Source organism: Sus scrofa, chromosome 2 (genome assembly GCF_054392235.1).
Source record: "Sus scrofa isolate SSC_HxYL_T2T_F1_AM1 chromosome 2, Sscrofa_HxYL_maternal_Yorkshire_Landrace_v2.0, whole genome shotgun sequence".
Classification (NCBI taxonomy): domain Eukaryota; kingdom Metazoa; phylum Chordata; class Mammalia; order Artiodactyla; family Suidae; genus Sus; species Sus scrofa.
In genome coordinates this window covers 111520276-111545653 of record NC_139384.1, presented here as the reverse complement: position 1 = coordinate 111545653, position 25378 = coordinate 111520276, and the positions used below count along the sequence as shown (strand labels likewise).

The 25378-nt window shown below is 36.3% G+C and overlaps 2 protein-coding genes across 16 annotated transcripts in view; one reads left to right on the top strand and one right to left on the bottom strand.

The window, feature by feature from the left end:
- KIAA0825 overlaps window positions 1-25378 on the top strand; it is a 399794-nt gene that overhangs the window by 290510 nt on the left and 83906 nt on the right. The gene's annotated exons all lie outside the window — the stretch shown is intronic.
- Window positions 15075-25378, bottom strand: part of LOC110259688 (uncharacterized) — a 136604-nt gene continuing 126300 nt past the window's right edge. For 2 of the 5 annotated variants that reach the window (XM_085014080.1, XM_085014081.1), the window contains one exon: window positions 19925-20277. In XM_085014080.1, coding sequence (XP_084870206.1) covers window positions 20176-20277 — 102 coding nt within the window. In that variant the 3' untranslated portion in view covers window positions 19925-20175. Of the gene's footprint in view, window positions 20278-24177; window positions 24229-25378 lie in introns of all 5 variants that reach the window. The other 3 variants (XR_014838359.1, XR_014838360.1, XR_014838358.1) reach the window with 3 other exon arrangements.

The window sequence follows — 25378 nt, the reverse complement described above, 5'->3', positions numbered from 1 at the left end:
ATTTAAAGTGTATGAAGCAGATGCTTGAGTGTTCTCTTGCCATCCATTCCCTATACCCATCTCGCTCCAAGGAGTTGTGTTGTCATAGCATAAGTTCAATGCTAGCGGACTGGCTACTTTCCAATATTGTATGTTTGGCAATCCGGTCACCCAGGAAATGTACTTTGTAGTAGTATTCATAACTCACATTTTCTAAAGCAGTCTAAGGGAAGTCCAAGGGTTGTTCCTAAAAATTTGCCTGATATATGAAATCAGTGCAAGATGACGGGGTATTTATGAGTAAATCTTAGGAAATTGTCGAGCTTATGGTGGCAGATACAAGTTTTCTAGAATTCTGATTTTGCTTGAATGTTTGGATTTTATCATTGACAACAAATATTGTCAGTTGCTTTCCTTGAAAGAAAGAAATTGTCATTTTTGGAGGTCAAAATTCTTGAATATTGGCAATTTCATATAGTTTAATGTATAGAATAAAATATGTGTGTGTCTGTGTGTGTGAGTATAAAGAATCATGTCATATAGGAGTTCCCGTCATGGCTCAGCAGAAACAAATCTGACTGGCATTCATGAGGATGCAGGTTCAATATTTGGCCTCATTCAGTGGGTTAAGGGATCCAGCATTGCTGTGAGCTGTGGTTAGGTTGCAGATGCGGCTCGGATCTCAGGTTGCTGTGGCTATGACCCCTAGCCTGGGAACCTCCATATGCCATGGGGGTGGCCCTAAAAAGCAAAAAAAAAAAAAGAATCATGCCATATAAATGGTGTAGATCTAAGGGAATCTAAGGAGATATAAAATGAGTACACAATCAGCCATGCCAAACATGTTTCTCATGTTTCTTTCTAGATTTCTAAAGCACTTAGAACTCAACAGGACAGCTTCGGGCATCACATATAGCTCGGCAATAATGTTTCTATCCCAAGGTGGCATATGTCCACTGGGAACCCCTTCTGGTATGTCTTACAACACCTGTATTTGGAGAACGTAGTAACTCTAGACTAGGTCTGGGATGGAGTCCTCATACAGCCGCAGGAAAGAGAGCAGGCTGTGTCTCTCTCTGAGCAGAAATAATGCTCTCTTGCTTACATTCTCGCTCTCCCTTGGAAAACCCTTCATCTTTATTTCCATCATTCTTTATTAAAAATCAAGTCAAAATTCCACATTCATCAAGAAATCTACTCTTGGGAATTCCCATTGTGGTTCAGCAGATTAAGAACATGTCTGTTAGCCATGAGGATGCGGGTTTGATCTCTGGCCTCGCTCAATGGGTTAAGGATCTGAAGCTGCCGGGAGCTCTCGTGTAGGTAGCAGACATAGCTCAGATCTGGCATTGCTGTGGCTGTGGCATAGGTTGGCAGCTGCAGCTCTGATTTGACCCCTAGCCTGGGAACTTCCATATGCCACGGGTGCACCCCTTAAAAAAAAAAAAAAGGCAAATAAAATAAAAATACAGTTATATATTAAAAAAAGGAAATCTGGAGTTCCTGTCATGGAGCAGCAGAAACGAATCTGACGAGGAACCATGGGTTGCAGGTTCAATCTCTGGCCTTGCTCAGTGGGTTAAAGATCCAGCATTGCCGTGAGCTGTGGTGTAGGTCACAGATGCAGCTCGGATCCCACGTTGCTGTGGCTCTGGCATAGGCCGGCAGGAACAGCTCTAATTAGACCCCTAGCCTGGTAACCTCCACATGCCTCGGGTGCGACCCTGAAAAGACAAAAAAGACAAAAGACAAGAAAAAAAAAAAAAAACTACTTATTTATCCCTTTCTAGTCTCTTTATTTTGTTTCCACATCTTTCTTTTCTTTATCCCTTCATTAATTTTTAAATGTTCCTTTACTGTTATTTACATACTTGTAATTATTCTGAGCAGTTTTGTGCATGTTTGCAGCCCAGACTACTCCCCTTGCAGCTCATTCTTTTCTTTCTCTTTTACTTCCAAAATCATTACTATAGATTGAGCAAATTGTAGCTACTTCACAATTAATCAGATTTCTTTTAATTCTTTCTAGTCATACATCCATTTGTTCAAAGATAAGGCATTATGTTTGTCACTGGGGTTATAATTGTGAGCAAGAGAAGCATGGTCCCTGTCCTCATGCAGCATGTGGTCTAGTGGTGGGGAAGACATACAATTAAACATTAAGTGTGGTAAGTGCTATAAAAAAGGATACAAAGATCAGAAAATGGACTTTCCAATTATCTGAAGCAGAAATAGTTAGATAAGAAAAAGTAGACAGTGTGTAAGGAATTGTTCCAGTTGCATTTCAGGAATTGAGGATGTTCCCTGTGACCAGAGGTAAGTTGTAAGAGAGGGAGGTGGTAAGAAGAAGGATCACTTTGAGACTGAGGCTCAGTTTTAAATGTCACATAAGATTCGTTAAGGAATTTCAGTGTTATCCTAACAATAATAAGAAAAAAATATGAAAAATTTTAAAGGTGAGAATGGCATGATAGTGTTTGGATAGTGTTTGTAATATTTGTAACTAGCTTTTTTTTTTTTTTTTTTGGTCTTTTGTCTTTTTAAGGCTGTACCTGCAGCATATGGAAATTCCCAGAATAGGGGTTGAACCTCAGCTGCAGCTGCCCGCCTACACCACAGCCACAGCAATGCCAGATCCTTAACCCACTGAGTGAGGCCAGGGATTGAGCCACGTACTCATGGATACCAGTTGGGTTCATTAACTGCTGAACCATAATGGGAACTCCTATAACTAGCTGTTTTTTAATTATTGAGGAAGTAGGAGTTCCCATTATGGCTCAGCCGGTTCAGAATCCAACATAGTGTCCATGAGGATGCAGGTTCGATCCCCGGCCTTGCTCACTGGGTTAAGGATCCAGCGTTGCTGTGAGCTGTGGTGTAGGTTGCAGATGTGGCTTGGATCTGACATGGTTGTGGCTGTGGTGTAGTCTGATAGCTGCAACCCCAATTAGACTCCTAGCCCGGGAACTTGCATATGCTACAGGTGTGGCCCTAAAAAGAAAAAGAAAGAAAAGAAAAGAAAAAAAGAAAAGAAAAGAAAGAAAAAAGTAGCACATATCACAACCTAAAAGGGCTCCTGAAAGGCAATCACAATGAACACCTCTTATGCAGTTTTGCAAAGAATTTCAGTCTATGCATATACATGCATATATATGTATACACATCCTTTTTTACACAAATAAGAGCACCTTATACAAACTGTTCCTACCTTACTTTTTCCTGTTGAAAATATAAAACAGAGATTTTTCCATACAACCTCAAGATTGATCTTGTTCTTTTTTACCACAGCCTAATATTCCAGCATGTTTTTCTATAAATTGTTTAATCAAAATTCAGTTGATAAATACGTTATCTCACTTATTGTAAAACTTGCTACAATAAACATTTTTGTTTATCTACTTTGCATACCCACTGATAGTATATGATAGGGTTTATTTTTCCCACATGCTCAAATTTAAAAATTTTTCTCAATCTTATCAAATGATATCTAATTTTGATTTGCATTTCCTTTACAATGAGTGCGATTAAGCATCTTTTCAGCTGATTAAATCCCATTTATTTTTATGCACACTGGCTGCTTTTGTCCTTTACCCATACTTCCTTTAGATATTTATTTATGAGCTTCTTATTGATTAGCAACATTAACTCTTTGCTATACATATTGCAAATATTTTTCCAAGTTTATGATTTATCTCCAATTTTAGTTAGGAATTTTTTCCTGAGATTTTTTTTTTAATTATGTAATCATAAGTTCAATCATTTCCCTTATCAATTTTGATTTTGAAAGGACACAATGCTGATATAAATACCTCGTACTAAAGACTGAGAAGTGGGAAGAAAACTGGAAGAGGGTGAGGTCTTTGAAGGAATGAGAAGTTATATTTGGGAGAGTAATTGAATGTTGAGAGATGTGAGCCTGTATGAACTACTAACTGGTGCTCAGGAGGATAAAATTGCACTAGGGTTATTAAGCAAAAGCAGCTACAGACAGCTACAGAGCAAAACAAAACCATGAGAAAGCAATATTAAGTGTTAATATGGGCAGGCAATTAGGATGATTTATATGAAAATGCTTTTTTAGCAATCTCTTTGGATTATTTAATTATATTTATATCTGTTCTGTTTAGGCTGTGTAGAACTTTACTGCATGGGTGGCCAGTTCTACTGTGGTCCTTGCTTTCTTTTCCCATAAATCTACCAACATTAACTACTATGTATAGTTAACCTTTCCCAATTCAACTGGGTTATTCTACTCTTTTCCACAGAATAAATGCTTATGTGAAACATCTCCGATCAGAATTTTGTTTCATACTTCTTAAGAATTACAACTGCATTCTTATGTACCTAGTCAATGACATGATGGAGAATTATGTTATTTTAAAACTAAATTGTGCTATTGTCAAATATCCTACCCAGCATTATTTTTAGACAAAATAGGAAAAATGGATCATAATTAAAACAAAACTAAAACATTTTACTTAACTTGAAAATGGAAGCTTGGATTTTTAATGTTTTGATTTTATACTAAAAATACTTCTTGAATTCTCACTGTTGGTTTCCTTTGCAAAATTGCCTATTGAAACTCCTTTTACATGGATGAGTGCCAAATCATACCTGCTTAATGCTGTTGAGTTCTCTTGCTGTAATTGAAATCATGTTAAAGGCAGGTATAGTACTAATATGAACTACAAACACATCTTCATTCAAGGAGAGAGGTTTGCAGTAAGCAGCAAAGACCAAATTAACTGTCTTTCTTGTTCTATACTGTATTTCTGTCAACAAGAAATGTACTGATGTTGAATGTACCCTGACTTCAGAAATCTATAATTAGAAATCAGAGACCTCAAGAACTCTTTTGGAAAGACTTTTAAACCTGGACAACTCCCTGCTGTTATAAAGACTGACAATGCTTCTGAAGTGTAACACGGAGATTTTATATAAGACCGTTCTTCCTAGAACCTGTTTTATATAAGAACATACTTAAAAGGCTAATTTCTTTTCTCCTTTTTGCACTGCAATCCACAAAGTGTGACTAATAATAGATTTAAATTTGCTAAGTGCATTCACTCCTTTGTGCCATCATAAAGAGAATCTATTACTGTAAAATTGAGGCTTAGTTCCAAATTGCGCCATTATGAAGTTTTCTTCCAGCAATGTTTTGTCTCTAATACACTTCCCTCATTGTAATTCTATTGCAAACCTGATGTCTAGCATCAAGTCTCACAATAATTATTTTAAATTGCTACTAGGAACAGTAGTCCTAGTGGGATATATTACTACCATTCTAACAAGATGAATTTCAATGCACTTGTAACCATATGATAGTATATTATGAAAGAAAGAAAATCTTTGAGTTTTATATCTACAGACATGTATATAACACAAAAAAATTATAAACTTCAAAATACTTTATATTGAACTTGTATTGAAACTAATTATGAGTCAAATTATGAACAAATTAGGCTATCTAACTACATGGCCCATTACTAGCATGCTGAGTGACTTGAAATGAATAAATAATTACAAATATAAAAATAATAGTAATGCTACTATTTTGAATAATTATGCATGGTAATAAATTTGTATGATAGATTATAAAGATAATATAAATTAGATTACCATAGAAGAAAGGCACCAGTAAACTATGAAAAATGAAGCTGACATAAAACTTTATTCTTAATCTTTCCCAAGGTTTAGGGGTCATTTAAATAAATGAACTACCCAAAAACCGTGTTTAAAGATAATTTATTGTATATTAGAAACTTCAAAAAAGTCATGTTCATCAGTCTTAATCACTAAGTCACTAGTTTTCAAATATATTATAGATGGGCATAGTACTAGCAATCAACATGGAAAGCACTGGAAAACATTTGAGTCATGCTGAAATTTGAATTTGGGGCATAACAGAATTATTGTGAAGAAATACTAGAGCCAAGCTTCTGTTATAGACAAAATGATTATAACTGATTGTCTGAGATCAAAAGATAATTCAATCTTAATAATTTAAATAAGTTGGCACATAATATTTAGAAGAAACTTGAGGTATCAATTCTGTATCTGCAGGAGTTCTTTTTAAAAAATGTTCACATACACCCCAAATTAAAATCACTTAGCTACCAAATGAAATTTAAAGTTACTCCCTGGGGTCAATCAAATGGGAAAAGTAAATCTGCTTACTTAACCAAAAAGGGTCAGTTGAATTTATACTTATTTTAAATGATAATGGAAGAGTTCTCTTTTGGCACAGTGAGTTCAAGGACCAGCCCTGTCACTGCATCGGCTTGGTATGGGTTTGATCTTTGGCCTGGGAACACTATATTACTTGCCAGCCAGATTGGAGCTACCAGCTGAGGAAAGAAGGATTATACCAAAATGGGTGCATAGGCTTCTATTTGCAATAAAGTGGATCACTGTTACACAATAACAACCATTCATTCCGCTGCATTTCCAGCATAAAGAAAAATCTAGAAATACATCAGGTTGCATGGGAATTACCTTTTAGAAACCTTTCTTAGAAACATAGCTTTCTAAGAAAGGTATGTTCTCATTATTAAGTTACTTCTCATTTTTTTTGACATTGTTTTGTAGATTAGTTGCAATTGCTTTTCAGTGATCTAAACCTGAAATCACTTATTGTTGACTGGGAAACTGTTATCTGTCAATAGATGTGTCATTATCTTTGCATTTACTCAGATATTTACATTTACTCCTTTATATATAGCTTACATTAACTGAAATATACTATGATGCTTCTGGACCTCATTCCCGAGGCAGAAATGTCCATTGTTTTTGTCATAGATTATTCTCCAAGTGGCCAAGTATAATTGCATTGTTATATTGGCAAATGACTCCATAGAACTAAGTATAAGATTTCACTGCACACTTTCAGTTTTGGGGGAAAAAAGTCCAAGTTAATAGAAACATGATTAGAAACAGAAGGTATCTTGGCTCTCAATTTGGTTAATAAAAAAATTTTAAAAGGCATAAACCTTTTACAGTTTTCCACCAATACCTTGAATTAAACTCCTTTTTTTAAATCTTTTTTTAAAATTGAAGTATAGTTCATTTACAATGTTGTGTTAGTTTCAGGAGTACAGCAATATGATTCAGTTATGCTTAGATATATACATACCTATTTTTGGTGAGCTCCAAATAGAACAAATTTTCTAGAAGAACATGTTAAATTAATGGTTCTCCAAGAGCATGACTGAAAAGTATGCTGACCCTGTGCTTATCAGTGCCTTTTGTGGTCAGTAGTGATTTTTAAAGGATGATAAAGCTGTTATTTTGACATCATACAGTTGTTCCCAATCCCCTACATTTCTCAACCAGAGAATTTTGAATTAACTCCTTGAATACTGTGTTGCATACTCACCAACAACTCATTTCATGATTGGAATTTATTCTCCCAGCCTCTATATGAAATGACTTTAGGGAGTTATATAAATATGTTGAAGATCTTCAGAAGGAAGCCCATTCCGATTAGCTAAAATCCAAAAATCTTAAAGGACTAAGAATATCATATGCTTCCAGGTTTTCTGAACTTGCATGATCATGAGTTCCCTGGATCACTTGTTACACTATAGATTCCCATGGCCCTTCTCAAGCAGTTTTGTCTACAGAAACCTGGGATAGGGACTAAGAATATCAAATCCAACTTTATGTATTTGAGGCAATTGGAAGTAAAAAAAAAAAAAATTCAAGAGTTTGGGATAAGATTAACTTGCTTTTGAGTACTCAGCAAGTTGATGACATAAATCTAAATGGAACCCAATCCTCTCTCTCACCTCATCCTGTTTCTGTTTTTGTGTGCGATTAGGGTATTTTGGTTCAAAATAGGTTTCCTTTTTTTAAAAGACAAGTTAGCTAGGCATAGCATGTGTCTGAAGTGATGCGTTTGATTGACAATGGATAAAAATAGTTGTTTTCTGTTGCCTAGAAGTGCATGGTAAAGAGAGCATAAACCTGGAAAGGACCCCAAGGTTTCTAGTTTAGCATACCACTTGCTAGCAAGCACTACCCCTAATGTCTCTTAGATGGAGGATTTATTAATTTCTCAAGGAAAGGCATTTTTTTAACTGCCCCTGTTAATCTATCCCAGTGCTTAGTATAGAAATAATCATAATTCGCACAATTTTCATAGTTATCATGTGCGTCCCTTTCCTTTCTTTTTCCTTGTTAGAAACAAAATATGGCATTTTAAACTTATTTGAATATTCCTCCAATTCATAAAGCAATTACATTGAACAATATATATACATATAGATAACGTTTGTTATTACAGAGAGATGAATATTAACTTCTTAAAAAGCAAACACAAGCTGAAGATGTACAGTAGTGGTTCATACCTTTTTTTGAAACAAGAACTCCTGAAGTTCTAAGAAAAGAAATCTGCCTAGAAACATGTAACATATGCATATAACCCCAAAATTTGTACAGGCTTTCAAGAAGTCAGGGACCCTGGCTTAATAAACACAAATGTGGTAGGAAGAAACCATCCCTGAAATACTAGAGTTTAGTACATTTCCTCATACATTAAAAAGGCAAATCAAAGCTCACATAGTATAAAGCTCTAATTCATTAATATTATTTTAAAAATCAGAAGATAAAATTGAACTATACTGATCATGTAATTATACTGTTAATCTCTGTAGCGTGAAAGTGAATGTTATATTTCACCTGAAAATAAGCACAAACTGATTTTTATTTTTCTTTAGTTTTTAACAAGGTTGAGCAATGAACTCATATTTTCTAATACTCTTGTGTAGAATATTCATCTACAGGGGAAAAAAAAGGAGTGATTATCCTTAACTACAACGGGAGTTAGTGATAAGACCATCCCATTGACTTCATAAGATTGTTCTTTGAAGGACTCAAATACCCAAATATAATGATAGAGAAGCATGAATAGGAAGGAGATGACTGTATTGAAGTGAAAAACGTGGAGTTCCTGTTGTGGCTCAGCAGTTAATGAAACTAACTAGTATTCATGAGGATGCAGGTTCGATCCCTGGCCATGCTCAGTGGGTTAAGGATCTGGCACTGCCCTGAGCTGTGGTGTAGGTCGCAGACGCAGCTCGCATCCCACGTTGCTGTGACTGTGGCATAGGCTGGCAGCTATAGCTCAGATTTGACCCCTAGCCTGGGAACTTCCATGTGCTGCAAGTGCAGCCCTAAAAAGGCAAAAACAAGCAAACAAACAAAAACAAACCTTGCATTAGCCCATGTCTAGGGATTATGCACATTACACCTCGTGTTTGCTTCCATCTGCCATTTCCTTCTTGGATCACCTATTTCTAAAAGAATTCATGTTTCAAAGCAACCCCAATACTTCTTGACTTGATCTTTTACTAAGAGAATTAAATCCAAGTCAAATACCCATGGTAAGGGGAAATCTTTATAGGCATGCTTTAATTCACAAAATTGACATATTTATGAAACTTTCTAGTCATGAGAAAAGCACTTCAGTCACTTCAGTCATGAGAAAAGCATACAACTTTAAGACATCTTATGAATAATCATTTCATAAAATGGAAAATGTTTACTGTCCCCACCCTTCTCTCACCATTGTGTTTTTCTCTTCTGTAATACTGAGCAACTAATTTTCTCACAACACCATTTCCCCATTGACAGGATTCTATTGGGCTGCACAGTGAAATCTCTACCTTCCACAGCTGCATCAAGTTGCCTCCTTTCCCTGCTGTTTAAGCATTCTACTCTTGGCAAGAATTTTCCTTAAGAGTTCAATCTCTGTAGATCTTCTTCATGCGTGGTATCTAGGATATGTGTTGAGTGTTCTTAAAAAGCTTGTGCATATAATACATCAAACTAGAATTGCTATAGTGATAGAAGCTCAATAGGAAAAATCCACCCTGCCCACCATCATGAAGCCTCTCTCACTTCCTATTTTATCATTCCCATGAGATATGAAGTCTTACAATCTTCTACCCCCTTTAATCAAATTCCATTATCATGAATAAATATTTATTAATACCTACTACCAGTTCAAAAGGATGAAAGATATGATCTAGTCCCTGTGCTGTCTAGTTGGGAAGTTAGGGCATGCAAAAAAAAAAAAAAATGGTTAATAGCAATATGAGGTAGCATAAACTAAGTGATACATGACACCCTCTAATTTATCTGTTCAACAAATCCAAATTTCCATACATTTATGTAGCTTAAAAGGAGATACATCTGTAATCCTTGCTTCACCATGTCTCTTCACTAAGACACTATGTGTCTTCTCACATAATGAAAAATAATGTGATAACATAGTGACATGTTACTGTCACTTCAGGCTGTTTCCATAGAGGCAGAGGAATCTCATGGGTACCATGATGGAATGAGATATAGAAGATGGATTCTAATCTGAGAAATGCCCCTGACATTTTATGTGACCTCAGCCAAGTGACTCAACCTCTCAGTTTAAGCTTTATCATCTGTGAAGTAAGCATAATTAAACTTGCCAACTGTTAAGAAGTCTAGATAAAGCCCATGAACTGTTTTGAAGATATAAACTGCTTGCTTTACTGTCATAAACAATGAGCAAAAAAAGAGGTTTTTAAAATTTAAATTTTTGAACAATCATTGCAAAGGATGCTAGTGTTGCCCTCTAGAGCCTAGTTGTAGGGACAGATTCGCACTGATCCATTACTCTCTCATTTGGTTATTTTGGTGACAAGAGCACTTGTCTTAAGATAAGTGAGTAAGATGAGGTATCAATCTCTGACCATGGAACAAAGTAAAACTAACTAGCTATCCTGGAATTGAAAGAATAATCTGTCTCATTACAACAATCAGTTAACCAACCGAGCTAATTGGATACCACATTGACAATAATGTATCAGAACATGGTTTGGCTTATTTTTACCAAAGCTTTCCCAAGATGTAATTTCAATAACCATAAAAAATTAGTATGAGTAATTAGAGCCAAGGACAATAAGCTAGAGATTATTAGATATCACTAACATCCAAGGGACTAACTCTTGCTGGCCTAGAGTCCTCAGCAGGCTCTTGACCGCCCTGAGAAAATGAAGTTTCAGAATGACAAGTGTAGTTAAACCCAAGGCCCTTTGGATGAGATGAGAAGGACTCTTGCATATCTCTTTGCTTACTAAGAGTCTATTGGCAAGAATTAGAAATTGTCCTGGCCTCTGTGTCCTTTGGAGGCTAATAAAGTGACATTGAAGATGCATTGTGCTACAGAAAACAGTCCTAAGTACTAAATAAAAAATGTCTCAACATTGAGCTCATAACTTTGCCTCTTGGGATTGATTATATCTTTCGGCTGAGAACATGAAGCAAGCCTTAATGAGGAACTGATACTAGGTGGGTCTGTTTCTGTAATTCTTAGTTCTTTGAACTTTCAGGCAAGGTTAATGTACTTGTTATTTCATGGAATAAAACAAAAATATATGATGTTGAAATATTCCCTTTCTAGAAATACGAGAGTAATAGAATCCTGCAGAGCTAACAAAGTAGCATGTAAATCTTAGGGTGTATACTTTCAGATTTCAAGTGGAATGAATGGCCTATTTGGCCCAAAGTAGGTAAACTTGAATTCTGTAAAGCTGAAATACTGGAAATTAGCTCCATGATGTATTAACTCAAATAATAATGTTCCTGACGTAAAAAAAAAGATGGAAATTAAACATCTAGTTATGAATACTGCGTCTGCACAATGTGCTGCATGCACCGCATGTGTTAGAATTTCTTCTCAGTTCTTTTTTTAATCTTTTATTCATAGCATTGCAGGTGATGAAAAATTTATGCCTTGAGTCTGGCATTGAAATTAAATGCAAAATGAAAACAGAAGCAGTTTATACTGACAGCTTAAATATCTTTATCTAGCATACGGTTGCACTATAAAAATCACTGGGTGACTTTTTAAATCTCCCACATGTAAAAAACCAAGAGTTGTACAATAATGAATAAAGTTATATATCTAACATATCAACAGAAAAGTTGTATTTTATTAGCACTCTTTGTTGATTTCATTTTGCTCTATTTTGCTGTTTTCTTGTTTAATCGGCACAGAGAGATGAACATAAGCTTTTAAAAATACTGCACAACTTAATTGTTGATGTTAGTTCCTCAGAGTGGCAGGAAACAATTGATTTTTGCAGTATGTTTAATGACTGTGATTTCTCTGATAGGTTTATGTCTTAAGCTGAATAGAAAACATTAATCTGCACCTAAGGTAGTTATGCTGTGGTAAGGTTAATTAATCAGGTGAATAAATTTGTTTGTCACTATATTAGTATGACTGATATTTTGGAAGAATGGCAATATTTACAATAATATCACAGTTAGTAAATATGTGAGTTTTCAATGTATTTCCTTCCTTAGAATAGTTGCAGGTAATTCTGTATACATTATTTTATTAGTTACAACTCTATCCACAAAATGAGGTTCCTTGTAAATGGTTTCTATTTTCTGGGGATGTCGGGTCTTTTGTCCTAGGCATATCTGTATATACTACGCTGCATTAAAATGTTCTCTGTGGCTTCTGTTGATGAACTGATGTGGAATCTCAGATAGTTAGCTCATAATTAAATTAATTAAGGAAAATAAATGCCTCTTACTTCTGTGAATAAGGAACAGAGGTTTAAAATACATTGTCTAGATATCTTTTATAAATTACAGATATATTCGTGAGAATTTGAAAAATAAGTATAGAGTTATTTAACATTTAAATAAGTAAAGCATAAAATTTAGAACTCTCTGCAGTTACATTAAGAACCAATACTAAACAACCACTTAGATTCCTTATTTAGAAGACTTCAGCACACAGCTTAAAATATTTTGCACTCAGCCTCTGATTTGTAGCTTTTTCCTGGATGTTTTATGTAAACATACTGTGTATAATTATGCAGATAATTTTATACAATGTTAATTGTGCTAAGAGTGCAGTGAAATTTGTTTAGTTCAGTAAGTCATTTACATTTTATTAATTTTAATAGCGTAAGATTACCAAGTTGACTTGAAATATCTATTATATTATGTTGTGTGAAGAGTTTGAATAGTTATATCTTCTTATCCTATGCAGAATATATTTATTACATCTTGTTATTGACAACCAGAAAAATCTTGAATTACTCATTATGAAAAATTAAAAAGCATTTTCAATGCATTTTTAGCTCTAACTTTAAATGTATTTAAAAAATGGTACTACAAAGCCTTAACAGGTCAGATAACAGATTTTAAAGTATGCAAATACTTGTTTTAGGCACATGAATGGTTGAGCTGGCCTGCATCTTTGAAATGCAGTGGATGAGATATATTACTTTTTTGCAGGTAACCTGTATCCCAAAAATTCATTTAATTAATTTATTCCTCTTTCATGTAGGAAGACTAATTCTAGGTGTTTAATCTAGGAAGCAAGTGAGTGTGCTTTTACATGTAAAGATAGCATCTGAAGCCACTCTCCAAATCAGCAAACTTCAGGTTCACGTTTCTTTCTTATTTCTTTCATCATGTACAGATTTAATATCATCAGGAGTAAATCTAAATTGTTTGCTTCTTTCCTCCTAATTCTTGAAGCAATGTAAAAGCCTAGAGAGGTTTGAAGTGACAGGATTACAAGCAGTCTTTTGCATACATGGCCTTTAGGGATAAGCGGCTACCTTGCATCTAATAAACAAGAAAGTGAATTCGTTGAATAATGAATTAAGTGGCATAAGTTGTGATAACAAGGAGCAAATGTAACTTCAGACGAATGGTATTTGCTTTGTGTGGGGTTATCTGAGAGGGCTGATGCTCCGCCAAGGGAGAGTGAAAAAAGGCTCATTATATTAAGATGTTCTTTTACAGAACACAGTCTAAAATGATCTTGCAGTTTTTTCCCCCGTTTGCTGAACTCCTTTGTGTGCTTCTATCAAATCAACCACCTCCACCAGGGGGATAACTAGGATTCTTTCAGTGTTGGTTTAAAATAAAAATTCCTAGTGAGTTTTAGATGGGTCACCCAACAATTAAATAGAGATGTCTAATTGGTTCATCCATATTAGGGTCAGCAGCTGGTTACAGAATAAAAGGTTGTGGTGCCCCATTGCATAGTTCTGAACCAAATTAAATTATTAATCTACTCTTTGCTTCAATGTAGCTTCACGGGGATTCCTAACCTGCCATGCTGAATAAAACAGAACGACTGCTTTACATTTTCATTATGGAAAATTATATTTTAAATTGCAAATGCTCTCCTATTTAACTTGCATTGCGTATCTCATTGGATATGTAGAGAAGTCTTCAACAGTCAATGCTTATAAGTTGTTTGGTTAATTTATAATTGTAGCTGGAATCTACAAAATCAACCAAAAAAGATGAATTGCATGCAGTACCATCTCTCCAGCCGGAACCAACTGGGCCATGAAAAACAAAGTTGAGACCTAGGGGCCACTATCTTTGACTTTTAAATTCAAAAGGTACAGGATTAAATAAGTATGTTATACTAGGCTTTGTAATCTAACATGAGCTTCAGGTTAATTCAACCAAGGATGCTAATGATAGTATGATAGCAATTCCTGCACAGCTCAGAGTCCTAATTTTTGTGACCTTTTGTAATTATTTTAATTATAGCCATTATTTAACTACTCTAAGTGACTATTAGCTTTGTGAAAAAAACACAGCTACATTCAGCTTGCTAATAAAGTGTCTAATAATATCTTAATAATTGCATTCCATTATCGATAGTGGGCACAATTACAACAAAGAATTACCATATTTTGGAGTTTCCTGGTGGCCTAGTGTGTTGAGGATCTAGCGTCATAATTGCTGTGGTGTGGGTTCAATCCCTGGCCTGGGAACTTCTGCATGCTGTGGACATGGCCAAAAAAAAAGAGAGAGAGAGAGAGAGAAAAAATTACTGTATTTTCTTAGCAATTATTTTGTGAGATGTTTTCTATCAACATTTTAATATATGCCTACTCTTCATTTTTAATTAACAATATTACATAATAAAGTTAGGAGTTCCATAGAGAACTAACTCTAAAAGCAAGTTGACCTTTAGAATGCAATATGATTTCTAAAGATAAATCTCTTAGTAATCACAACTGAATGGGAATTCCATTTTTGATGCATCACACTGGCTGAAGTTTGGTATTTCATTCATTGGTTTATTTGTGCATTTGGATACATGTATGTGTGAGCTGAATCTTTGGGAACACATACAAAGTCGAAGACCAATGAAGATTTTTTATAAATTAGAACTATTTTATAAATAATAAAGTTTATTTATTCATCAAAAACTTGTTTGGGGACACATACTATGTATCAAGTACTATTTGAGGAGCCATATGAACAAGAGGATATAAAGAAGATAAGGTCACTTCTATTGGGGAGTTTACATCCTAGCATAGGGAAAAAAGATCATGAACAAGTCAATAAATAAATTAGCAAGAAGAATAAAAGAGACGATGTATTGGAAAGAAAGCAAAATAGTATTCAAAGAGTGACCAAAAAAGGAGCTTCTTTAGATAGGGTTGTCAAGAAAGTCCGCTCTGAGAAGGAAGCCTTTTTGCTGAGATCATAGTCATGAGAAGATGTTCCAGGCAAAGAGAATAGAAAGTGCCAAAGCCCTGGGGTGGGAATGACCCTGGCCTGTATGAGAAATAGAAGCAAGGGCAACTTCATGGGCATGCAACCTGGGTGGTTCCATAGGTTTCCATGACTAGAAGTGTCCCACTTTAATGCTCTTCTGTTGTCATTAAAATTCATAGTGATTTTGTAACACAGGATCTTTCATTATTCCTCAAATTATGTAGCCAGTCCTGGAAAGAAAGCTAACATAGTTAGAGTGGGGTGTGTGTGTGTGTGTGTGTGTGTGTGTGTGTGTGTGTGTGTGTGTGTGTTGGAGGGGGGCGAGTGTACATAAAAAATAAGGCCAGAAAGTGATATTTCTGGGTATGTGTGATAATGGCATCAGTATAGTTTATGAAAGATTAGTTGCACTTTACAATAAAGCCATTTTTGTTTGGTATGTAGAAAACAGAAACACTATTTTTGATCTATATTTAGCCAAATCCTCACATACAGAAGATAAATTCCTCAAGGGTAATGTTGGTCTCTTCTGTGTATTGTGTACACTTCCCAGCACCGTGTCATTAGCTATTCCACAAATACTAATTGCAGCTAAAAGGAATTTGCCTTTTCTTTTAACCCACTGGGGCTTCCTTTGGAAAAAAAAAAAAAAAAAAGGCATTTACTGTTCACATTTGGATTTTTGCTAGAATTCAAGAGTTCTAATTGCATTGTAGTACCAAATCTGCATGACCACTTACAATTAGGTCAAATCATATAAAATTACTGATATTCAACCATTTTTTTGACCTAGAAAATGGCGATTTCAGTGGTTCTTAGCAGATTGAAATGGCAGGTTTATTTTTTAAGGGAGTAAAACAGAAATCATACAAGCTCTTTCTAACCCCTGCCGGATTTATTTAACAGAGGGAAAAACAAGTAGCACATAGCTGTTCATTAGCGCACCGTGCGAGCCGTGCTGTCAGGTCTGCACCCATGGGCCTCCTTAGAGGTAAATCCACGTTGCAGCAGAGCCTTTCTGCCAGTCAGCAACTCCCCCCACTCTCCAATAATGGAGTCCATGGCTTGAGACTCACTTTCTACTGCATTCTGCGTTATAGCAAGTAAGTTGCTGGGAATTACTGTGTGAGTGGCCCAAGTCCATGCCATAGTTCAGAATTGCAACAGGTTACAGGGCTTTGGTCTGTTATTCGCTGATAAGCTTTCCTCTAGGCAAATCTATTTCCATTTGTTGATGGTCATGATGATTTAACCAGTGATTACTGTGTGCAACATTATGGGATCATGTGACAGAATCTGGCCAGCAAGGGTTTCTGTCATATCAGGATTTCTCCGATTAGGACAAAGATGTGATTTTATAATTCAAAGAAGGTAATGAGCCGAAGCATTCTAAAAAACCTTATAAGAAGCTTTTGTTACTTGCTTCTTAACTTTTTCTTTGGAAGGATTATTGGTTCTAAATAATTATTGTGAAGTTGCTTCTTACCTTCTACTCTTTTACTTGTTTAGCAGTACACTAAAATTTATTTATTTATGGTTCTTCCGCTTGTGTGATCCATTTCTTGCATTTTATTGCTTTTTTTGGCTTCTCAAAATAATCTACATTTTAGACCACACTTTGAACATTCTGAGCATATCTATACATTTTTTTAAGTCAGTAGTGGGATTATGAAATAAGGTCTTAGTAACCTAGCAAAAGTGAAAACTCCTAAGGTATTTTTGCCTTTGCATTTTCCCATTAACTATCCATGGCCTTCTACCAAAAGGTGACTACATATTATCTACTCAACTCCAGAACCCTGAGGTAGAAGCATGTGTTTGATTTTTTTCATATACTCAGGCTACACACAACCTCCAAATAAAAGTGATTAAAAATTCTAGCCAGGAGTTCCCATTGTGGCTGAGCAGGTTAAGGACCCAATATTGCTTCTGTGAGGATGCGGATTTGATCCCTGGCCTCACTCAGTGGGTTAAGGATGCAGTGTTGCCACAAACTGCAGTATAAGTTGCAGATTCACTCATATCTGTTGTTGCTGTGGCTGTGGTGTAGGCCACAGCCGCAGCTCTGATTCAAACCCTGGCCTGGGCACTTTCTTATGCCACAGGTACAGCCATAAGAAGAAACCAAAAAATTCCAATCATTGGATATTGAAGTCTGCAGTTTTCCTCCTAAACTTTACACTAGTATTAGAAACATCCTTCAAATGAATGAATAAATGTTCTCAACAGACAGTGATAGCAAAATAAGTTATTCATAGACCTTAGTACAGATATTTTAAAATACTGAGAGCAGGGACTCATAATCTGGGGTCTTGGGGAGTCAGGGAAGGCTTCCTTACATGTAACCTAAAATTACACCTATTTAAAAGTCTACACATGTCTCCTTTCTCTCTAGATCCATGCAGCCCTAGATAAAAGCCTGGCATACTTCAAGATTGCTTTCCACAGAGCACCATGCCCTTCCTGGCTTCTATTCCTTCCAGTTTTTTACTTTCCCAAAGAACTTGTTCTCTTCTCTGGTTACAGAGGACTTGTTTAAACCTTCCATGCTACTTTATTACCAACCAAAAGTTGCATGTTCTGACTGATTACATTGGGCGCATAAATCTTGGGAAAAATTGTAAATAACATGATAAAATTTCATGTTCAAAGACAAGTTTTAGAGGCACAGTACATTTAAGCGAAAGGAGTGAGTCTGTAATAGTGGAAATTTCAGTGACTATGGAAGGTGAATGGGAAATTTTGGGGCATTGGGGAGGTTTGAGTCAGGACCATTCAGGAGGTTCCCCTATATTCACTACATAGGAAACTGCACACATTTGCCACCATTTCTACCTCAAGACCTGATCTTATTTATACAATTATGAAAATGGGACAGTTTCCATCCTGGCTCAGTGGCTCAGTTAAGAACCCGACCATCAGCCATGAGGATGTGGGTTTGATCTCTGGCCTTGCTCAGTGAGTTAAGGATCTGGCATTGTCATGAGCTGTGGTATAGGTCACAGGCATGGCTTGTATCTAGTGTTGCTGTGGCTGTGGTATAGGCCAGCAGCTGCACCTCCTATTCGACCCCTAGCCTGGGAACTTCCATATGCCATCGGTGAGGCCCTAAAAAAAAAAAAAAAAAAGGAAAAGAATTATGATAAAAGGGGCAATAAAGATGGGGGAAATGATTAAGTGACAGAAAGAAGAGATATGGGAGAGAAGTAGAAATATGAACAAGAGGAAATGATCAAATTCCTTCTGAACTATTTCTGCCATTTATTAAAATGTCTGCTATATGTATGTGTTATAAGAGTGACCATTGTAATGACAAACTTCTACTAGAATAGTCCATGTACAAAGGGGACCATTACTGTGAAAATAAAGTAGTAATTATAGAATAGTTTCATCTTCAAGAGAATTTCTACAGAGTTTTATTTGCTTTCTTACTACATGCAACCCACCTGCCCTAGGCCTCCTTCCCGAAACCCAATTCAAGGTGTGGTAAATTAGGGAGCCCAGAGTGAAGGTGTAGAGGAAGACACTTGGTTTGCTCTAAAAGTTTGTCAGTGCTAACACTCCGTGACAAAAGATATATTTCAACCTCTTTCACAACACGGGGTGAAACTATCACTCTGGAAATCCCACTTCTAAGACTAGACACTTTGTACACACATAGGACATTGAGAAGATCTTGTCCACTTTGCCACTTAGGAAAATATTTTGTGGTACCTTTTCCTTCCAGAAGAAGGAAAGATAGCTTACTGTTATCATGATAACCTCATATTTTACTGTCCCATCAAAACAATAAAATGCTCCTGAAAATTGTTCCCAGGGTCTGTTTATATCTATATGGGAGAAAAATCTCATTGTTGAGCTGAAATGCCATTACCCTGGCATTATTCACTCAGATTCTCTAAAGCTTTGGCTTTCCAAACAGAAGACTGATTATATGTCTGAGTTGTGCAGAGCTGAGGTCACATTTAAACCTCTTTAAAGGACTGGGTAACTCGAAAAGTTGCTGAGTCAGAACGTCTCAACAGCCTTTTAATAAAAGATTAAAGAAGGAGAGAAATACTCCCTGCCTCTCCTTTTCCTAAAAGCCAGTGGTAAGAACTGTGGTTTCTCAAGACCTTGTCTCTTCTCAAAGATGTACCTGTGAGGGTAGAAACTGTCCTCACCACCGTATGTGATAGACTGTTGTTTCAGTCATGTCCAAGTCATATACAATTTTGAATTTCCTCTGCTCTGTATCCTGCCCACAGAGGCTGTTTAACCCCTGCATGCTAACTCTCACTCAGAAGGTTAGTTGTCTCCAGGGAAGATGAAAATATTTGTAGCTAGAAACAATGAAAAGCCTAGGTTGAGCAATTTAGACTGTCCCCAAAAGAAGAAAAGAAAAAGTAGATTACAAATTTGCTTCCCATTTAAACCCACGAATTCAATATTTTATTCGGATTTCCATACTCAGAAACTCAGCCAACTTCAGTTTTAAACCACTCATTTCTCAACCAAAGTCTGGATACAGCCAACCAGAACAAGTGCTTGCTGAGGGATTTATTGAAATTTGAAGGTAATTTCAGTTATGAGACTCGTTTTGGCTTGATAATTGTGACTGCTGTAGAGGAAATTTTCATTAGATACTTTGTAAAACACTCACAATCTCAGAATACATTTCTAAAATTCAAAAATTGGAAGGCAAGCCACGTATATGGTGATTCCACTCCTCTGCATTGTATCTTTAACCAAGGGAATTTTCAGCCTTTGGCCTTCAGTTTCCTTAAATGTGAGAGAGAAAAGAGACCAATGTTTCATTTGAAAAATAATTTCCAATGTTAATCAGCTATAAACAACTAGTAAGTTTTGGCTTGTACAGGTGTCATGACAGAGCCCTTAGTTAAGTTTGGAAACAGTGAGATGTATGCTACTCCTAGAGAATTAACCATTTGTGAATGGTATGAAATGGATGCATAAATACCCGACATAATCCTAATCTATAGAGTAATGAGGGTTGTGTCAGTGTGTATATAAAATACAGATAGACCATAGATATTATTATTACTATGGTTTCGTATTAATTAGAGGGATGAAGTATCTAAAGTTTACTCCCTGTTATATGTCTGGCACTTTGTTTTTTATCTCCTATAATCTTCATACCTTTTCTGTGAGCTCAGTACTAATTATTTTTTGGGGGGGTCTTTTTAGGGCCACACATGTGGCATATGGAAGTTCCCAGGCTAGGGGCTGAGTCAGAGCTGTAGCCGCTGGCCTACACCACAGCCACAGCGACATCAGATCCAAGCCAAGCCTGCAACCTATATACAGCTCATGACAACACCGGATCCTTAACCCACTGAGCGAGGCCAGGGATCAGTCCTCTGTCCTCATGTATACCAGTCAGATTTGTTTCCACTGAGCCATGATGGGAACTCCGTATTTTTATACTGAGCAAAACTGAGGCTCAGAAAAGTGACTTGCCAAAGATCATGAGGTTAGAAAATGAAACCAAGACTGAAGCCCCAAATGCTAATACTTTGAAGTCCATGCTTCTTCCACAAAATATAGTGCTGCCTTAATCAGGTAAGGCTGGATGTAGAATAAAAATGTCATTTATTCTAAGAAGTGGTGGAAATACAATTTGGAAAGCAGGAAACTTCTTACTGGTGCATTAAAACAGACTCAGCTAATAGCAAGGACAGTTGGAGGGCAATTGGCATGGTTACCATGACCGACCAGGAAGACTGTCCAGAGAGATTTGTGGATTTACCAAGAAAGAGAAAGAGCTAGGAAATAGAAAAGATAGTGAAATATCTCTGGAGAAGCAAATAAACACATAGCAAATGCTGTGAGACAATTTGTGATTGATAGCTAAATTGTGTGGTAAAATCTCTTAAATGCTTCGGGCATTTGGATGATAGATCTTTGAGGGCTAAGTCAGAAATTCTGTGGCAGAGGCAAACATCTTAAATGTAGAGAGACAGATACATATAGGAAGGATGTTTCTAGATGTATGGGGCAGGAAAGGAAGTGACCAGAATGAGAAAAGACACAAGGCCAGAAAGAGTGTAGCCTCTTTGGGAGTTTATGGACCCACAGGTCAGTAACTGAAGTGTTGGATGATATAAGATAGACTTAAAGGAGAAAATGAGGTATAACATTCCAGGAGAAGGGAGATGATTAGGAGGTACTCTGAAAGCTGGAAAGAGAGACTGATGTCCCAGTCCAGGTAGAACGTGAACCACCACCTCTTTGGGGCCTGATATACTTTGGCTGTTTTTAGTTAGTATGGGAGATACAAGATAGACTGGAATAGGGAGAAGTGTTATTCAGGAAGGACTTATAGAAGGATATGACAATAATTTAGGGAATTATGCATTCATTTTAACGGTCCTTTCTCACTGCCTAGAGTTAGGTCAAGGAGCATTCTTTTTTCTTTTTTTCCCTTCTCAAGGAGCATTTTGAAACCTTTTATGGGTTTATGGAGTTCTTGGTATAGGCTAGGTACTGTTGCTAAACATTTTACCTTGAGCTAATCTTAACAACTATCTGTGAGATATAGAAAGTTTTAACTGCTTGAATTTCCATTTTAAAAAAAAGAAAAAGGAAAACTGAGCTAGTAATTGGTAACGGCCAGTAAATGAAGACAGGTAGCTGGGTCCAGAGTGCTCGGCCCAGAATTCGATGCCCGGGCCCACTACCTGGGATAGTAGGTAAATGTAGTTTTAAGCTCCTCAGAAACATCAAAAGCAATTACAAGTGTTACCTCTCAACACACAAATATTACAGGAGATATGCGTAATGTAGACATTTGTAAATTACTCATTCAATAATATAACAAGTAAGAATTTGACTCTTCACAGGCGTTGTCCTAAGTATTTGACAGGCGTTAGTCTCCTTTAACCTCATACCCTATGGAATAATATCTCCAATTGTAGAGAAGAAACTGAGGCTTCAGTTGGGTATGTAACTTGCCTCACATAGTAACTGAGATAGGAATTCTCCCACATTGTAATAAAGGAAATAGAAAAATGCTCAAGAGACTTGAAGAAGTAAGAAATAACACGTGGTTGAAGGAATAAGAAAAATGTACAAAGAGGCTGCGTTTGAACTCAGATTTAAAGGATAGTAGGATGACAGAGGGGTCATTTCAGGCTGAGGACAGAAAGCCACAGTGAGAGTGGTATTAGAAAGACAGAAGCAGACAGACCACTCATGTTAGGCACTCAAAGAATTGCTGAAGAAATGAATTGGTGCATGCTTGAATGTATGAATGAATTGGTGGGGATTGCAAAAGCACGGTGGTGGTGGTAGTTGAAGGGAGAATATAAGAAGAGACATTGTAAAGGCACACTCTGCAGGACTTGGCCACTGACTGGGATTTTGGTAAAAAGGGAACCACTGGGAGAGACTTGACTAAGCTGGATCTCAAATAGCAGGCATGTATTTTGAAAAGTTCCTCTAAGAATGGAAAATGGCATCTGGAATTTGGAAATAAGGTCATGATACATAGCTGTATTGCAAGTAATTTTTTTTTAAAAGTTAAAGCTTTGAAAATATTCTGAGGCCATGCAAAACCATACAATGCTACCTTTCCGTTTACGAGTTAGTTACTTAAAAACAAAAGGTCAAGAGAGACAAAGTTAAGATAGTAAATTTACTGATTAAAAAAAATACCACCTTTTCAAGACAAGTTCAGTGTTTACACATTTTAAACAGCTGCCTTCCATGAGGCAGTTTTGGGATTATATACCAAACAAATGAAATTTAGCAAAGATGAGTTGTGACCAAGCCAGTTAGTGCATTTCCTTTTAATGCTGAAGTTCTGGGAAACTGATTTACATTGAAGAGAAATTTGAGGTAACATTCTGGGAATGTGAGACTGAAATTTCCAGTCTGTCAAAGTCTTTAAGAGAACTGTGACAGTTGTACCTGGAATTTAATTTTTAGTATGACCTCTTTCAGACTGCCCAGATATAGGAAGGGGTTTTGGCTTTGCTTTTTAAATGCTTTAAATTAGTTACATGATCTACAGGAAAAAGAAAAAAAAGATGATGATTCATTCAAAAGTAATCTGTTCATTCATCATCAAATGGATAGAGCATTTTTCAGCAGGTAGCTCTCTTTAAATAACTCATCACACTATAGTCCAAGTAAGAGCCATGTCCACAATGGTTTGGATACAAATGAAAACAGGAATGAGAGGGAACTTTTGCTAAAGTTAAGCTATCAGTTGATACAGACTGAGGAGCTTTGATCCTGTCATGATGTGAAGACTTCAGATGTTAACGATGACTATGTAAAACAGTCCAGCATGGAAGCATCTAAGATAAAATTCTTGTAAATTTTTGGCTAGGAACCTAAAACTTGCTTCAGTCTGTGGCTGTAATTTTTGTGCCAAATAAGAAGGCACTTTGCAGGCTCTTTTTTTATGGACGGGCCAAATGAGATAGATTGGAAATATGTACTTTGAACAGTGAGGCAGAGTCTCGGGAAGTTTGCCAAACAAGATTTCCAAATAAAATGTTTGGGAAAGAAAACAGGGATGGACTTTGCAGATGCTGGATGGGTTCCACCAGCCATCTGTGCAAAGAGTTACTTGGTATCACATCAGCTGAAACCTACAAAGTGGCACAAAACTATCAGCAATAAGTTCATTGTTGAATGGATCCATTTCCTTACCCGGCAACCCTCTCTTTATCAAGATAAAATATCTGAATGCATCTGCATTTCCTGTGAGAGACAATAACAATGACCAAAATTATTTAAACATGAAGGAATTTTAGAAACTGTACTATTACCTCAGTGCTAATGCATTAGCAGTCAAAGAAGGCAGATTGATTTACTTACGGTGAGCTAAGTGCATTCTTGGCTCACAAAGGGGAATCATTTGCTCACTTAAGCCAGAGATCCCATTTTTGACGGCAAATGTCACTGCCTGGATTTCCCTTTGACAGTCTGGCAACCCCACACCCCTGTTATAGTATCCATTTATTTGTCTTATTTTCAGCCAGATTAATCCATTCTGTTTTGACAAGAAGACTGATGGGTAATTGATAACTGTGATAGACACAAACAGAAGAGTTGGATGCTGAATAATTCAGCACTTTTCAGTATCAATAAGAGAACAGGTTGAAGAATTTGTGTCTCTATTTACACTTAAACTAAACTAAGTCAGCCCAGACATTTATGCTGCCAGTCTATCAGAAAACCAAACAGTGTACATTCGGTTTCCACCCGACAAAATGTTTTATAAGCTTGTAACAATATGTGTGAAGCTGCCAGAATAATAAATAGGTACAGCAGCCCATGCATGCTAATGTTATGTTGTAAGCAGTTTTGTTGACAAGTGCTAATACTTCTTTCATACTATCATCAAAAGCAGCTAATACAACAGCCATTATTTGCTGGCTTTCCAAGCAAGACATGATGGATTGTGACCTTAATATGGGTTAGCCGAGTTTTGAAAGTTAAACAACTTGCAATAAATCATAGAATTATTACAATGCAGTTTAATTGGTTAAGGACTGTTTATTTCCTAAACAGGGTGAAAAATTTCTGTTTCGGCACTTTTAATTTGCAAAGTGCATTTTCATTATGAATGGCAGTTTAATATTCTGCTCTTTTGTCATGCAAAATATGCAACACAGAGGCAATCTATTAATTGGACAAAAATGCATTGCAAGCGCAAATTATCCTTTATATCATCACTTGTGAGTTTTTACATCTATTAAATGTATTAAATGGAACATAGTTAAAGATTGTACAACTTGCAGGCTACTTCTGAAATGTAAGTCAAGCTTCGAGATGATTCTAATGACCTTTACTTTTGGCAAAATAAAGTAATTAAGTAATTGTAAATATAAAGGGCGATGTAAAGAGT